At 41.7% G+C, this 16,093-nt stretch overlaps 1 protein-coding gene across 6 annotated transcripts; it reads left to right on the plus strand.

The window, feature by feature from the left end:
- The first annotated feature begins 1,603 nt into the window (after positions 1-1,603).
- krcp (kelch repeat-containing protein) lies at positions 1,604-15,267 on the plus strand. 6 transcript variants are annotated; one of them, XM_042329416.1, is made up of 12 exons: positions 1,604-1,776; positions 3,660-3,821; positions 4,276-4,357; positions 6,163-6,222; positions 6,718-7,006; positions 7,095-7,226; positions 11,060-11,247; positions 11,386-11,582; positions 12,512-12,603; positions 12,904-12,958; positions 13,243-13,340; positions 13,444-15,267. In XM_042329416.1, exons 3-12 carry the CDS (start codon positions 4,325-4,327, stop codon positions 13,677-13,679), a joined length of 1,380 nt encoding a protein of 459 aa, XP_042185350.1. In that variant the 5' UTR covers positions 1,604-1,776; positions 3,660-3,821; positions 4,276-4,324; the 3' UTR covers positions 13,680-15,267. The 6 variants fall into 6 exon arrangements, with proteins under 6 accessions (XP_042185350.1, XP_042185348.1, XP_042185347.1 ...); XM_042329413.1 differs by lacking the exon at positions 1,604-1,776 and adding an exon at positions 2,720-3,020; XM_042329414.1 differs by lacking the exons at positions 1,604-1,776; positions 6,163-6,222 and adding an exon at positions 2,717-3,020.
- The last annotated feature ends 826 nt before the right edge of the window (positions 15,268-16,093 follow it).

A 16,093-nucleotide genomic window follows, 5' to 3' on the forward strand; every position in this document is an offset into this window, starting at 1 on the left:
GAAACCCTGTAATGAATAGGTGTGTCCAAGCTTTTGACTGGTACTGTATATACATTGATTATTGAAGAATATATCTTATAAATGCCTCATGAGCTTAGCTCTACTGTCACACTCCATAAGAATCCAAAATATAAAATTGTTTTACTCCAATGTTTTTAAACATTGTAAATGTAAACAATGTATAGCCTCATAAAACAATTTTTATATCATGGATGGTCAGTCCTTGCATCCATAGCTCTGTCTATTAATCTGAGAGTGGTTACATTTCTCCAGGCCAATCTTTCCACTTTTTACCCAAAACAGAGGCGGGGCAACCATTATGTTATTGTTTCATCTGTGGATTTGCCCTTTAAACAGCTGCATATTATCAAGATATTAAAGTGTCCACGACAAAAAGGTAACCAATAGGCCTTTAGCAAATGCAGCACATGGCATTCATTTTTCACATGTAAATCGCACTTTTTAGTAGTGCTCAAAGCCTGCCATTCCATGAGGGCAGCATTTTCTTTTTCAACTCATTTTTCAACTTTTCCAATCAGTCGTCCATGACAACAAAATCATAAACAACAGAGTAGGGCTGGCTAATAAATCCTTAGTTTTGGGGTTATGCTCAGGTAAAACAATGGCTAATCTATAATTCCTTATTTCCAAGTCCTATTATTGAAGATCGAGGGGTATAACATCTATTATAATTATAATATAATTATTATAACTGAAATTCTTATAGACTGTGGTTATTAATGTAAATATGTCATTGATATTGATATATAATTTATATTGTATGTAGTAGAAAGCGATGGGTTAGAAGAAGCCTATATAACCAACCCATAAAGTACAATGTAACATCCACATATGGCCAGCTATATAAACTTTAACATTGATTTATCCTGCAATAAATGTCATTCAATTGGTAACATACATTTGTGTCTTCGTCTAATGCCGCTTAAGCGGAAAGTAATATAAATGTAACGGAATGTAATCAGAATATGTTACTAAAATTGCGTAATCCAAAAGTTACGTTATTGATTCCATTTTTAGACAGGTAACTAGCGGATTACATTTAGAAAGTAACGTATCCAACCCTGCTACATGATTTATAATTGATTATTTTGGGGGGACGAAGCGTTGGTGGAGCGCCGCTGCAATGCTTCTCTCCAACAGCACCCTGGAGAGGTGCGCTGGAAATGAACAAGAAAAATACTTTTAACCTCTACCACTGAGAAAGGGGACAGCACGTGGATCATGGACTGCGCACAGATCTCTGATCGCGCTGGTTCGACTTGAGATGATGCGCAGGAGCTTTCTGCAGGAATTTGTGCTCTTGCTGAGGTCTTCTCTGTTAGTAATTAGCATTCCACATTTTGAGAGTTAATTGAGGCGAATATATTGATAAAACTCACATTGTCCGATAGAGAATTACACGGTTATCAAAACGGTACGCCATTGTAAGTCTACACCAAACACATATTTTATTTGAAGTGTTTGTACAATTCACGATGTGAAAAATGTAAGTCGAAAAAACTATTTACAGCCATTTCCGTGTTTTACCGCTTGGTTTTATGGGTATAATGACGCGTACACTGTGACAGACTATAAATCAGTTTGATGCAAACATCTCTGGTGGGAAAATGCGCATATTATTTTATGCAGATTTTGTATATATATTAGCATGAAAACTGTCTCAAATTGAATGGAAACCTTGCTACCGTTTTTTTATGTGACGTCATTACATCAAGCTGTTTTTATCGACACAAGATAGTTACATGGAAATGCACTGTAAGTACACAGTTGCCGCATCTATTTTCTATATGAATTTTCTAAATGTCGACAAAAAAAAATCACTGTACAAGTTAATGGAAACACAGCTTATTTTGCACGAGAACCGAGAATCCTACTCATTAGGCTCCACGTGCTTAACCTATGTTACTTGTGTTTTGAGCCGACTTCGCCGTCGCTCACGCCAGGAAGACAGAGGCAGCCTGGTTCCAAAAGGTATGCAATCCTTTTTCCACCTGGCGCAAACTGCCCTCACAGGCAGCCCGGGCTATATAGCTTAGGGCAACACGACAGAAGACTGCTGTCAGCCTGAGTGATCTACAACTCACCTTGCATACTAAATAACTATTTTTTTTAAATGTATTTAACTAGGCAAGTCAGTTAAGAACTAATTATTATTTACAATGATGGCCTACCCAAGCCAAACCCAGAGGACAATTGTGCTCCGCCCTATGGGACACCCAATCACAGCCGGATGTGATACAGCCTGGATTCAATCCAGGGACTGTAGTGAGACCTCTTACACTGAGATGCAATGCCTTAGACCACTGCGCCACTCGGGAGCCCGAATAGCTACTCATTATTGTATATCATTATTACAAAATTATACGATTTTGGTTTTAGATGTCTGTTTTTTTGTCTGTATAACTTTCAAAAAGTGGAGAGAGGAAATCCGATCATAAATTACACTTTAGAGTCTACTTATTTGTTGTATTTTTATTTAACTATGAAAGTTAAGAACAAAGCCTTATTCTTCAATTTACTAACTGAATATAATTTATAGACTTAAAGATACAACTCAACCAACCATAACATGTACAGTTTCAAGAGCAGAACTTGAAATTCTGAACAGTTCTTTAATTTGGAGACCGTTCAATGTTCTTGAACACAGGAATCTGAATATCCCGCCTAGGGAATGCCTCAGTGGCCGGAGACCATGTCTTCATCCGACGCTGCTGAACCCAGCCGTCTGATTGGCTTACACGGAAGGTGTCAAACTTCGAGAAGTGGCGCGGGTTTTGTATTTTATGCACTACGGTGGCGGGAGATGAGAAGTTAGACAGGGAGGTATTTGATTAGAATCTCCACTACTGTTGAGAATTAATCAAATTAGCTTAATGGTTTGAGTTTATTTCTATCTCCAAATATCAAGCTTGCTTCGGGAGGAGAAGGACAACGCAAATGGATGATTTTGGGGTCTACGTTGTTTTGGGAGTGAATGATGCGCCCCTAAAGCTCCTATGGTAAATTATCTAACGTTAGCTAGCCAACCGTGTAACGAGAGTTTTATGTGTCTTATTCGATACTAGATGGCTATTTATCGTAAATGTATCGCCTTTTCAAATGATTTGTGTTTGTTAATCGATAACACTAATGTGTGAGTTGCATGGTTTTTCTAAATGCATTTAGCTAGCTATGCTATCACAAACTTCCATAATCACGCATGGTGCCGCAGTCAACGCTAGATTCTGGTATGGTTACCCCCAACACATGAAGTCTTGTCAACATGTAGGAAAATGCATGATATAAAGTAACTATTGTAAGTATGTTTTTGCACCAGCTAACTAGTTAAGTAATAGGTAGCGTTAAGTAGTTCGTATTTAACTGATCATTTATCACTCCAGTGTTAATCTGCAAAATTGTAATTATTCGCCTACCTCCTCATGCCTTTTGCACACATTGTATATAGACTCCCCCCTTTGTTTTCTACTGTGTTATTGACTTGTTAATTGTTTATTCCATGTGTAACTCTGTGTTGTCTGCTCACTCTGCTATGTTTTATCTTGGCCAGGTCGCAGTTGCAAATGAGAACTTGTTCTCAACTAGCCTACCTGGTTAAATAAAGGTGAAATAATTTTTTTTTTAAAAACTCTCCTTTACAGTGCAAACGGGTTAGCCCAGTTTTCCGTTGCAGTACCACTGAGTTCCCAGCAGGTGGTGCTGTTTTCCAGGGGGCGATGGGGAGACAGGGTCTGCGTCAACGTAGAACTCAACGACGCCGACAGAGTTCCAATCACCATAGGAAAACTGACACCATATAATAGGTACGTTCCAATATTTCCAGGGACAGGACACGTTCAGAAAAACACAACGTCGAGGAAATGTCATGACGAACAAAAATGCCTCCCTGACATGTAGCACAAGAAATCATTCTATTCGTGACATTGCTATCTGAAAACATTCCACAACCTTTGCTTACTGAACGTGGCCCAGCGAGCTATGATGTAGACAATTACATGGAAGGATATTTTTTGGAATGTCCCACAAGAAAGCACACACACACACTGACTGACTGACTTGTCCAAAGTTAAAGTTTATTTTGCATGTCTCCTAGACCAGTATTTGTCAATCCTGGTCCTGGGGACCCTAAGGAAAAAAAACTGAAATGTGCATCCTTTGTATCTCCAGGTCCAGTATTGAGAACCACTGTCTTATAAGGTAATAGTGGGATGTAAAGTGTTGTAGTGTGATTGTCACATTATCTTGTTCCTGGTTCAGGTGTTTAACATGGGAGCAGTGGGAAGAGGAGAGCTGGACTGAGGGAGTGATGTTAACTGTCAGCTTGGAAGGAGGACACCTGGTGAGTGGATGGATGGATGGATGGATGGATGGGACTGAGGGAGTGATGTTAACTGTCAGCTTGGAAGGAGGACACCTGGTGAGTGGATGGATGGACAGATGGGACTGAGGGAGTGATGTTAACTGTCAGCTTGGAAGGAGGACACCTGGTGAGTGGATGGATGGATGGACAGATGGGACTGAGGGAGTGATGTTAACTGTCAGCTTGGAAGGAGGACACCTGGTGAGTGGATGGATGGATGGACAGATGGGACTGAGGGAGTGATGTTAACTGTCAGCTTGGAAGGAGGACACCTGGTGAGTGGATGGATGGACAGATGGGACAGAGGGAGTTATTGACTGTCAGCTTGGAAGGAGGACACCTGGTGAGTGGATGGATGGACAGATGGGACAGAGGGAGTTATTGACTGTCAGCTTGGAAGGAGGACACCTGGTGAGTGGATGGATGGATGGACAGATGGGACAGAGGGAGTTATTGACTGTCAGCTTGGAAGGAGGACACCGGAGGCGAGTTCAACAAGGCTTCTGTTTGCGGCGAACATGTTGCCAGAGTAACAATTTCAGCTGGACGAATTGAATAAACATTCCAAAGTGTTAGTGAAACATCAAACAGCTTTTTGTCAGGATTACTGTGGCTTTTAGCGACTTCAATCTAAAAATGACTTAGCAATTCCTATGTAATGAACAAAGATATAAACACAACCATTTAAAATATTTTAGAGTTACAGTTCATATAGCAGGAAATCAGTTGATTTGAAATAATTTCATTTGGCCCTAATCTATAGATTTCACATGACTGGGCAGGGGTGCTTCTCCACTGGTGGAATCATAGACCAACCCACTTGGCAGTCAGGCCCAGCCAATGTAGAGTCAGGCCCAGCCAATGTAGAGTCAGGCCCAGCCAATGTAGAGTCAGGCCCAGCCAATCAAAATATGTTTTTCCCCACAAAGTCTATTTCAGGAGTATGAGGAGTATTTCTGTCTGAAATAAAGACCTTGTGGGGAAAAAGTTTTTCTGATTGGCAGTTTATAGTAGAGAAATTAACATTAAATTGTCTGGCAACAGCTCTAGTAGACATTCCTGCAGTCAGCATGCCAATTGCACGCTCCCTCAAATTGAGACATCTGTGGCATGGTGTTATGTGACAAAACTGCACATTTTAGTGGCCTTCTATTGTCCCCAGCACAAGGTGCACCTGTGTAATGATCATGCTGTTATTAAATCAGCTTTTTGATATGCCACAACTGTGAGGTGGATGGATCATCTTGGAAAAGGAGAAATGCTCACTAACAGGGATGTAAACAACATTTTACAGAAATAAGCTTTTTGTGCGTATGGAACATTTCCGGGATTTTTTTTACAATTTATTTCAGCTCATGAAGCATGGGACCAACACTTTACATGTTGCCTTTATATTTTTGTTCAGTGTAACGTCTACATCCAGTTGATTTATTGTTAAGACGCAGTTTAAACAGACACTTACGTTCGCTGCACACTACCTTCTCCGACTGTTCGCTAACGTTACCAGTCACAGCTAACAAAATAATTAATGGACTATGTTGGTCAACGTTCACAAACTTTCCCCCTTGTTGAACGCACCTCCTGAGGAGTACTGCCTAAACTACTATGGTATCTATAGAGATGGAGAAAGTGGGATGGTGAGAGAAATAATTCCTGATTTAATATCTATCTTATAGAGTGGCAGGAATACCATCTCTAAACCAGAGCATGCAGATATACACAACTATGTATTACATTTGAGACGATCCAAACAACGATGGACTTGACTCTTGTTTGTCCTACAGGCCAAAGGGGATATGATGGACCTTGACCTCACCCTGTCCATGAAGGAATATACCCCAGAGGTGAGATCCACACGCCTGGCTCGTCACAGTCCTTCTAGGGCAAGTGTATCTTAAAGGGTACACATTGTAGTTGTTTCCCTGGCGCTAAAACACCCGAGTCCACGAATTAAAGGTTTGATGACGAGTGGAGGAAGGTGTGTAGTGTGCTAGAGTTTATTAAGAACTAAATTGGGCAGCCCTTTGGGGAGCAGTTAAACACGGCTCTAGGGGAGTTCTTCCACACCAGTGAATGTTGGGGAAAGGAGAGGACGCCATCTTGAAATTAAAAAGAGATGAGCCCATTGTTACTTTAGAACCTCGTTCTATTAAATTTATGTCACTCAAAGGTAGAGTCGGCATTGCACGAAGTAGACTGCAATATCGGGCTCACGTCCAAAGTTTCTGCAGTTCACCCTGCTTGTGGCAACGTCATTACGGAGTCAGTTTAACTTCTTCCATTCTGTCCTTTCTCCACCCCCTCTTTCCACCCCCTCTTTCCTCCCTCTTCTATTCCAGAGCGCTGTGGCCCCTCCCCCTGTTAGGGAGGGGAAGAGAAAGAGGGGACAAACGGGGGAAGACGACGAGGAAGAGAACAGAGGGAAGGAGAACACGTGTCCCATCGACGTGGTGTTGTCATTTTCAGAGAAGTCAACCCCCCTCAGAAAGGTCAGAGGTCAGAGCAGAGGAGGTCAGAGCAGACTGTTCCTCCAGAGTGAGGGTCAGGAAGGTGCGGCTCTCACCCCTCAGAACACTCCTCCGCCGAGGGGCAAGGGTAGACCGGCCAAGACACCCACTACACAGACTGGTGAGTTAACGTGTGAGTGGAAAGGATAGATTATTGTGTGTAGACTGCCAACCAGTGTATTGACCCTGGTGCCTCCTCATCGATGCAGCCCCATTGGTCAACCCGTCGGGTCGCTGGGGTCAGAGCCTGTGCCCCATCGACCCCCAGACAGCCATTCTGATTGGAGGCCAGGGATCCAGGATGCAGTTCTGCAAGGACCCCATGTGGAAGCTGTGCACTGGTGAGTTCACCTTAAGACAGGGTTATACAGTTGAAGTTAACATACACATTAGCCAAATGCATTTAAACTCTGTTTTTCACAATTCCTTGACTTTTAATCCTAGTAAAAATTCCCTGTCTTAAGTCTGTTAGGATCACCACTTTATTTTGAGATTGTGAAATGTCAGAATAATAGTCGAGTGATTTTATTTCAGCTTTTATTTCTTTCATCACATTCCCAGTTGGTCAGAAGTTTACATACACTCAATTACTATTTGGAAGCATTGCCTTTAAATTGTTTAACTTGGGTCAAGCGTTTCGGGTAGCCTTCCACAAGCTTCCCACAATAAGTTGGGTGAATTTTGGCCTATTCCTCCTGACAGAGCTGGTGTAACTGAGTCAGGTTTGTAGGCCGCCTCGCTCGCACACGCTTTTTCAGTTCTACCCACAAATTTTCTATTGGATTGAGGTCAGGGCTTTGTGATGGCCACTCCAGTACCTTGACTTTGTTGTCCTTCAGCCATTTTGCCACAACTTTGGAAGTATGCTTGGGGTCATTGTCCATTTGGAAGACCCATTTGCGTCCAAGCTTAAACTTCCTGACTGATGTCTTGAGCTGTTGCTTCAATTTACCCACATTATTTCCCTACCTCATGATGCCATCTATTTTGTGAAGTGCACCAGTCCCTCCTGCAGCAAAGTACCCCCACAACATGATGCTGCCACCCCTGTGCTTCACGGTTGGGATGGTGTTCTTCAGCTTACAAGCATCCCCCTTTTTCCTCCAAACATAACGATGGTCATTATGACCAAACAGTTCTATTTTTGTTTCATCAGACCAGAAGACATTTCTCCAAAAAGTACGATCTTTGTCCCCATGTTCAGTTGCAAACCATAGTCTGGCTTTTTTATGGCGGTTTTGGAGCAGTGGCTTCTTCCTTGCTGAGCGGCCTTTAAAGTTATGTTGATATAGGACTCGTTTTAATGTGGATATAGATACTTTTGTACCTGTTTACTCCAGCATCTTCACAAGGTCTTTTGCTGTTCTGGGATTGATTTGCACCTTTCGCACCAAAGTACGTTCAGCTCTAAGAGACAGAACGTGTCTCCTTCCTGAGCGGTAGGACGGCTGCGTGGTCCCATGGTGTTTATACTTGCATACTATTGTTTGTACAGATGAACGTGGTACCTTCAGGCATTTGGAAATTGCTCCCAAGGATGAACCAGACTTGTGGAGGTCTACAGTTTATTTCTGAGGTCTTGGCTGATTTCTTTTGATTTTCCCTTGATGTCAAGCAAAGAGGCACTGAGTTTGAAGGTAGGCCTTGAAATACATCCACAGGTACACCTCCAATTGACTCAAATTATGTCAGTTAGCCTATCAGAAGCTTCTAAAGCCATGACATCACTGTCTGGAATTTTCCAAGCTGTTTAAAGGCACAGTCAACTTAATGTATGTACACTTCTGGCCCACTGGAATTGTGATACAGTGAAATAATCTGTCTGTAAACAATTGTTGCAAAAATGACTTGTGTCATGCACAAAGTAGATGTCCTAACCGACTTGCCAAAACTATAGTTTGTTAACAAGAAATGTGTGGAGTGGTTGAAAAACAAGTTTTATTGACTCCAACCTAAGTGTATGTAAACTTCCGACTTCAACTATATATCCTCACCTCAATACCAATAACAGAGCCGTAATGGAGGGTGTATAGAGCGCCCTGTCGATGCCAATAATAGAGCCGTAATTGATGGTGTATAGAGCCCCCTGTCGATACCAATAACAGAGCCGTAATGGATGGTGTATAGAGCGCCCTGTCGATACCAATAACAGAGCCGTAATGGATGGTGTATAGAGCGCCCTGTCGATACCAATAACAGAGCCGTAATGGAGGGTGTATAGAGCGCCCTGTCGATACCAATAACAGCCGTAATGGATGGTGTATAGAGCCCCCTGTCGATACCAATAACAGAGCCGTAATGGAGGGTGTATAGAGCGCCCTGTCGATACCAATAACAGAGCCGTAATGGAGGGTGTATAGAGCCCCCTGTCGATACCAATAACAGAGCCGTAATGGAGGGTGTATAGAGCCCCCTGTCGATACCAATAACAGAGCCGTAATGGAGGGTGTATAGAGCGCCCTGTCGATACCAATAACAGAGCCGTAATGGGTGGTGTATAGAGCCCCCTGTCGATAACAATAACAGAGCCGTAATGGATGGTTCAAGGCCTTCAGGAAGTGTTCACAGCCCTTTCCTATTTCCTCATTTTGTTGTTGCAGCCTGAATTTAAATGTAATTTACGTTTAGATGTCACTGATCTACACAATTCCCCATGATATCAAAGTAGAATTTAGTTGTTTAGAAATTTGTTTAAAAATAGACATTTCAGCTTTTCATATATATATATATATATATATGTGTGTGTGTGCTACCCCTGTTATGGCCTAAATAGAGTAGAAATGTGCTTCACAAGTTGGATGGACTCACTCTATGTGCAGTAATAGTGTTTAACATGATTTTTTTAATGACGACCTGATCTCTGTACCCCACACAAGGTTCCTCAGTCAAGCAGTGAATTTCAAACACAGCAACCACAAAGACCAGGGAGGTTTTCCAATGCCTCGCAACAAAGGGCATCCAATCTTGTAGATGGCTAAAAAAAATTAAAAGCAGACATTGAATATCCCTTTGAGCATGGTGAAGTTATTAATTACACTTTGGATGGTGTATCAATACACCCAGTCACTACAAAGATACAGGCGTCCTTCATAACTAATTTGCCAGAGAGGAAGGAAACCACTCAGGGATTTCACCATGAGGCCAATGGTGACTGTTAAACAGTTAGTTCTCTCCTATCACAGCCATTAAACACTGAGGATGGATCAACAACCTTGTAGTTACTACACAATACTAACCTAAAGGACAGGGTGAACAGGAGGAAGCCTGTATTCCTAAACATACATCCTGTTTGCAATTAAGGCACTAAAGTAATATTGCCAAAAAATGTGTCAAAGAAACTTAGTTATTGTCCAGAATACAAAGCATTATCTTCTGGGAAAATCTAACACAACACATCATTGAGTACCATTTCATATTTTCAAGCTTGGTGGTGGCTGCATCATGTTATGGGAATGCTTGTGATCGGCAAGGACTAGGGAGTTTTTATTTTATTTTTAGGATAAGAAGAAACTGTTTAGCACAGGCAAAATCCTAGAGGAAAACCTGGTTCTGTCTGCTTTCCAACTGACACAGGGAGATTAATTCACCTTTCAGCAGGACAATAACCTACAACACAAGGCCAAATATACACTGGAGTTGCTTACCAAGATGACATTGAATGTTCCAGAATGGACTAGTTACAGTTTTGAATTAAATCAGCTTAATTCTATAGCAAAACTTAAATAGCTGTATAATAATGATCAACAACCCACTTGACAGCATTTTAAGTTTAAAAAATAAATAAATAATTAACCAATATTGAGCAAAGCTCTCCCTAAAAAGATTCACAGGTGTAATCGCTGTCAAAGATGATTCTAACGTGTTTTGACCTGGGTGGTTGAATACTTGTCTATTCGAGAGCTATTTGTGTTTTTATTAATTATTGTATTTTTTTTTTTTTTTTTTGATGTTTGAATTTCTTTCACTGACAAGAGTATTTTGTGTAGATTGTTGACACAAACAAAATACAATTAAATCCATTTTAATCCCACGTCGTAACACAACAAAATGTCAGGGGGTGTGATTACTTTCTGAAGGCACTTTAGCTAGCTGTGTTTTTCTTGTACTTTTGGATCTTCGTTTTTAATTGGTTCACTTGACACCCTCACTTCCTTTTTTTTTGTCGACCCTTCAGAGGACATGTCATGGGTTCCCGCGGAGACGCTGGCAGAAGGCCCCACCCCCGAGGCCCGGATTGGCCATACTGCGACCTACGACCCTGATTCCAAAAGAATCTTTGTGTTCGGGGGTTCTAAGAACAAAAAGTGGTTCAACGACGTTCACATCCTAGACACACAGAGCTGGAAGTGGAGCACAGTGGAGGTGAGACTGGACACATACACCTAATGATCCGGGACTGGATAGGTGTAAGCTTGCATCTGTGCAAATGTAATAACATGAATGATCTTTCTACCCTCCTCTCCTTCTCTCCACCCCCCCCCTTCTCCCTCTCCTCTCCAGGCCCAGGGAAAAGTACCTCCATTAGCCTATCACAGCTGCAGCATGTTTCGGGGTGAACTATTTGTCCTGGGAGGGGTGTTCCCTCGCCCTCACCCTGAACCCGACGGCTGCAGTGACTCCCTCTACATCTTCGACCCACATCTCTCTATTTGGTACCAGCCCATCGTCACAGGCGACAAGCCCGCCCCCCGCTCAGGGTGAGATGGACGGATCCAAACCGAAAACGCTTCAGACCATTAGTTAGAAAGAGCGCTCCTCTTTCTAACTCTTAGTTCACATCCACATGGGTAGCCTGGGCTCAGATCTGTTTGGCCTCTTGTCAAAATCCATTGCCTATTGTCAAACCAAACATGACAATAGGAAGTAGGTACGATGGCACAAACAGACTGGCAGCTAATACCTGGGTTGATTTTTAGCAAGTTAAAGCGCAGATTAGCTGTACAAATAACTTCTATAGTACAGATCAGAGGATTACCCTCATTTTCTCTCCCTCTTGCCTCCTTCACTCCCTTTTCTCTCTCTAACTCTCTCTCTCACATTGACATGGCAAGTTCATTATTACTTACATTGTCAAAGTATACATATCGAAAAATATATATTTCTATATAAATAAATGGTGGGACCAACAGCAATAATAATAGTAGTAGTGGACATGGGATGATCTCTCTCTTTTTCTCTCTCCTTTCTCTTCTCTCTCTTTTTCTCTCTCCTTTCTCTTCTCTCTCTTTTTCTCTCTCCTTTCTCTTCTCTCTTTCTCTCTCCTTTCTCTTCTCTCTTTCTCTCTCCTTTCTCTTCTCTCTTTCTCTCTCCTTTCTCTTCTCTCTCTTTTTCTCTCTCCTTTCTCTTCTCTCTTTCTCTCTCCTTTCTCTTCTCTCTTTTTCTCTTCTTTCTCTTCTCTCTCTTTTTCTCTCTCTTCTCTCTCTTCTTCTCTCTCTTTTTCTCTCTCCTTTCTCTTCTCTCTCTTTTTCTCTCTCCTTTCTCTTCTCTCTTTTTCTCTCTCCTTTCTCTTCTCTCTCTTTTTCTCTCTCCTTTCTCTTCTCTCTCTTTTTCTCTCTCCTTTCTCTTCTCTCTCTTTTTCTCTCTCCTTTCTCTTCTCTCTCTTTTTCTCTCTCCCCCCTCTCTCCAGTCACTCGGCCTGCGTTACCCAGGGGAAGATCTATGTGTTCGGAGGCTGGGACACTCCACTCTGCTTCAACGACATGTACATGCTTGACCTGGGTAAGAGACACAGGCTTGTTTGTCCAGTAGGTCTGTGTGTGGTGAGACTTTCCTCCCTAACTGCCATTTAGTTTACTCTTCATGGCCCTCCAGCTTGTCTGACGGTCTGCGATACAATTGGCCGGTTAGTTATTAGAGGGAAGGCATTGGAGGACTAACATTTTAAATGAGATTGTCTTTGTTTATTTAATTATTAGTTACTGTATCTTTATTGATTTATGGATCCCAACACTCCCTGGAAAACAGAGGCAAGTGTTGCTGAACGGACGATCCTGACTTAAGTTAATGGATTGTTTTCAGGACTGATGGAGTTTTCGTCTGTTCAGACCAACGGATCACCTCCCTCTCCTCGCAGGTAGGACTAAAGGACTAACTAATAGGTTACAGAAACAGTTTAAAGACTCAATGAGTCTCTCATAATTCAGACAGACATCTTTTATCCATCCTTTAATGTAAATTGAACTCTTTTTAACCCAGGAAGTGCCATTGAATCGCTCTCTTATTATATTAAGGGAGAACCTGTAATCGATACAAAGCTTTGTCTGTCTTCATAAATGTTTTCTGCTTTTGGATACTGCTGCTCCTCACTATGAAAGTTGTAACGGAGAAGGACACGTTACATGGATGTGTGTGTTACAGCTGGCATGGTTGTGTGCTACTCTCTGACTCTACGTTTGTGGTCCACGGGGGATACAACGGGAACCAGGCCCTCAATGACACCTTCACCTTCAACACAGGTCAGACACACACACACACACCCTGCTTCTCGCCACACACACTCCTCCAGAACCAGGCTCTAAACTGTGTGTGTGTGTGTGTGTGTGTGTGTGTGTGTTGCAGACACCAACACCTGGACTGAACTGGTTCACCCACAGCTCTCCGTGCCCAGAGCTGGACATTCCATCATCACCATGGCGCTAGCCAATCAAAACCTTTCATTCAAGGATGACGGCAAAGAACGAAACTCCGACCGTAACCCCAAAACCCTGCTGGTATTTGGAGGGGGCGACAACGAGGGGAACTTCTATTCCGACCTGACGACCCTGACTGTCGCTGAACTGCTGGACCAGAACTAATGCTGTGTTCATAACCAATTGGGAATTTACCACGTACAACTGGGAAAAATCCACTTGAATGCCTCTCCAAAAGGTCATTACTGGTGGGACACTTGTATATTATCCCTGAGCTCTGACTTCTCCCACATTCTGACCTCCCTTAAGTAAGGAAATGACCCCAATAACTGCAATTTCGGCAGCTAAATGCAATAACTAAACATGATTTATAAAAAGCTATCTATTCATGTTTTTTTTTTACCACTATAATTTGTTTGTGAGCATGATAACAGTACTTATAGTTTTGTGGTTGACGCAGCTTGTTTGCCATTAGCCAATCAAAGTTCAAACCAGTTGGATTTATTCACGTGCTATTTACTTCCCACTTGGTTATGAACACAACATAAACCACATGAGTGGAATCTTAAATGGCACCCTATTCCCTATATAGTGCACTACTTTGGACCAGGGCTCTATGGAACCCTATTCCATATATAGTGCACTACTTTGGACCAGGGCTCTGGCCCCACACACAGCCCCTATGGGTGTATTAGAGAAATCTCACAGATCTTCAAATTCTGATATTTTCACGTCATTAGAAACAGGAAGTGCTAGTCGTTTGTTTTCAAATGTCTCTCAGGGTGATGAGGGAGTGGTCAGACTGATGTTATTGATACATTAAAACATGTATACTTTCCAGGAAATATATATTTCTGTAGTGCACTGCTTTTGACCAGAGCCCTATGTAGGGAATGGGTTGCCGTTTTGGAACTCGAGCCGTCTGGGTCGTGTTCATCAGTGCACACTGTAGCAAAACTGCAATAGAAAATGAGGGTTCCTTATTGGACAAATTAAGGTAGTTCTATTTTGGACAGTTTGGTTCCTATTGAATACAACCCTGGGGTTTATAAAGTGAGGATTTATGGTTTGACTGAACCAGTTTGCACTTCAAGTGCAGTGTTTTTTATTATTATTTTGGTCAGCCTAGAGGTGTGACGTGTGTACAAGCTGCTTATTATATTTTATATTTTTTAACTTTAGATGGTCATTAACCATAGTGGAACTGAAGCATAATTTGAAGCCGGGTTGCCAGTCTGTTTCCGCTCACTTGCCAATTGAATTCCATAACTCAATCGGACTGGGAAAGCAGGTTGTAGACAAAAAAAAAAAACTAACTTAGTCATAGAAATAAATAATTCGTTTTTTTTCCCCCCTACGTTCCAATTATTATGTTTTTTAAAGCTACCCAAGTTCTGTGTCTCAGGTACTCACATTCTAATTAGTGCCTGACCGATTTTTATCAGCCGATATTGGCCTTTTCAACGCTATATCGATATGGGCTGAGAAACTATATTCAATAAATAGGATGTGGAGGAATCTTGTGCTTTTCTGGACACTTGTGACCATTCTCATGATGTCCAAATGTATGAAATCAACATTTTGAAGCTTAATTATTTGACAATTGTTCTTTATTGAATGACAATTGAGAATTCTGTGAATTTTTTTTTTTTCATTTTCCCCATAGTTTCAAAATGGTGTTGCTTTCATTTCTTAGGCAGATTTTTTATTTTTGTACATTCATGCTGAATAAACTGAAAGATACTAAAAGATACTCCCTTGTATAGTCTTAAAGAGAATGACGCATAGCAGGCTGATTCGGGTAGCCTAGACTTGAGATGGCTATAGATCTATTACAATGGCCTCTGCTGAGAGACGAGTTAATAGCTATCATGTTTTTCCTCTCTCCTTTGTAGAAGGTGGTCCAAGTTCCTTCCCCTCTGACATTTTTTTTCAATGGGTTTTGAGAAAGTGTTGAGTAGAGGAGATGAAAGGAATTGAGGAAAGATGAATTGAGAAAGTCTGTTTGGAGACATCTCTTAGCTATGGGTGAGTAGGTAGCTATATGACAGTTGTGGTATCTGTATTTTGAAGAGAACCTACTGCGGTCCACTCTTAGAAATCAGACTTTGATTATTGGTATACAGTCTGAAACGAGTCACTGCAAAAGGAAAGTTACCTTACGAGCCAGAATGTTGAATACAATTACATTTAGACTTTACCGGTTATCTGTGTGGTTGGTCCTTAAGATGAAATTTAAAACAATCTACAGGACTATTATTTACCTGACTTTTTACAGTGCATGGACTGAAGTAGACAATTCTATCATCTGGCACGTATGTAAAAACACCTGCAAGGCATTGGTTCGTATGCATGGTTCACAGAGTAAGTTCAAGTATAATTGTATTCAACATTCATGACAGAGCAGGGATATTAAGGTTTATAAATGTGCGTTGCGTTGCCTACACAATTGAAGGCATCGCTACATTATTAAGTGAATATTCTGGTTGCAGCTGTATCCGACACCTGTACGGTGTATACTTTCCGTAATATACCGAGTTTACCCGAAGTCAGAGAGCCCCCCGCCCCTTCCTCCAGTC

The sequence above is a fragment of the Oncorhynchus tshawytscha genome, linkage group LG10 (genome assembly GCF_018296145.1).
Source record: "Oncorhynchus tshawytscha isolate Ot180627B linkage group LG10, Otsh_v2.0, whole genome shotgun sequence".
NCBI lineage: Eukaryota > Metazoa > Chordata > Actinopteri > Salmoniformes > Salmonidae > Oncorhynchus > Oncorhynchus tshawytscha.

Bases quoted from the DNA above. Each gene is read 5' to 3' on its own strand.
- krcp (XM_042329413.1), top strand. From the start codon at position 2,959: ATGGATGATTTTGGGGTCTACGTTGTTTTGGGAGTGAATGATGCGCCC. The intron at 7,007-7,094 runs GTGAGTTAACGT...TCATCGATGCAG, and splicing joins GACACCCACTACACAGACTG to CCCCATTGGTCAACCCGTCG. The intron at 12,959-13,242 runs GTAGGACTAAAG...TGTGTGTTACAG, and splicing joins TCACCTCCCTCTCCTCGCAG to CTGGCATGGTTGTGTGCTAC.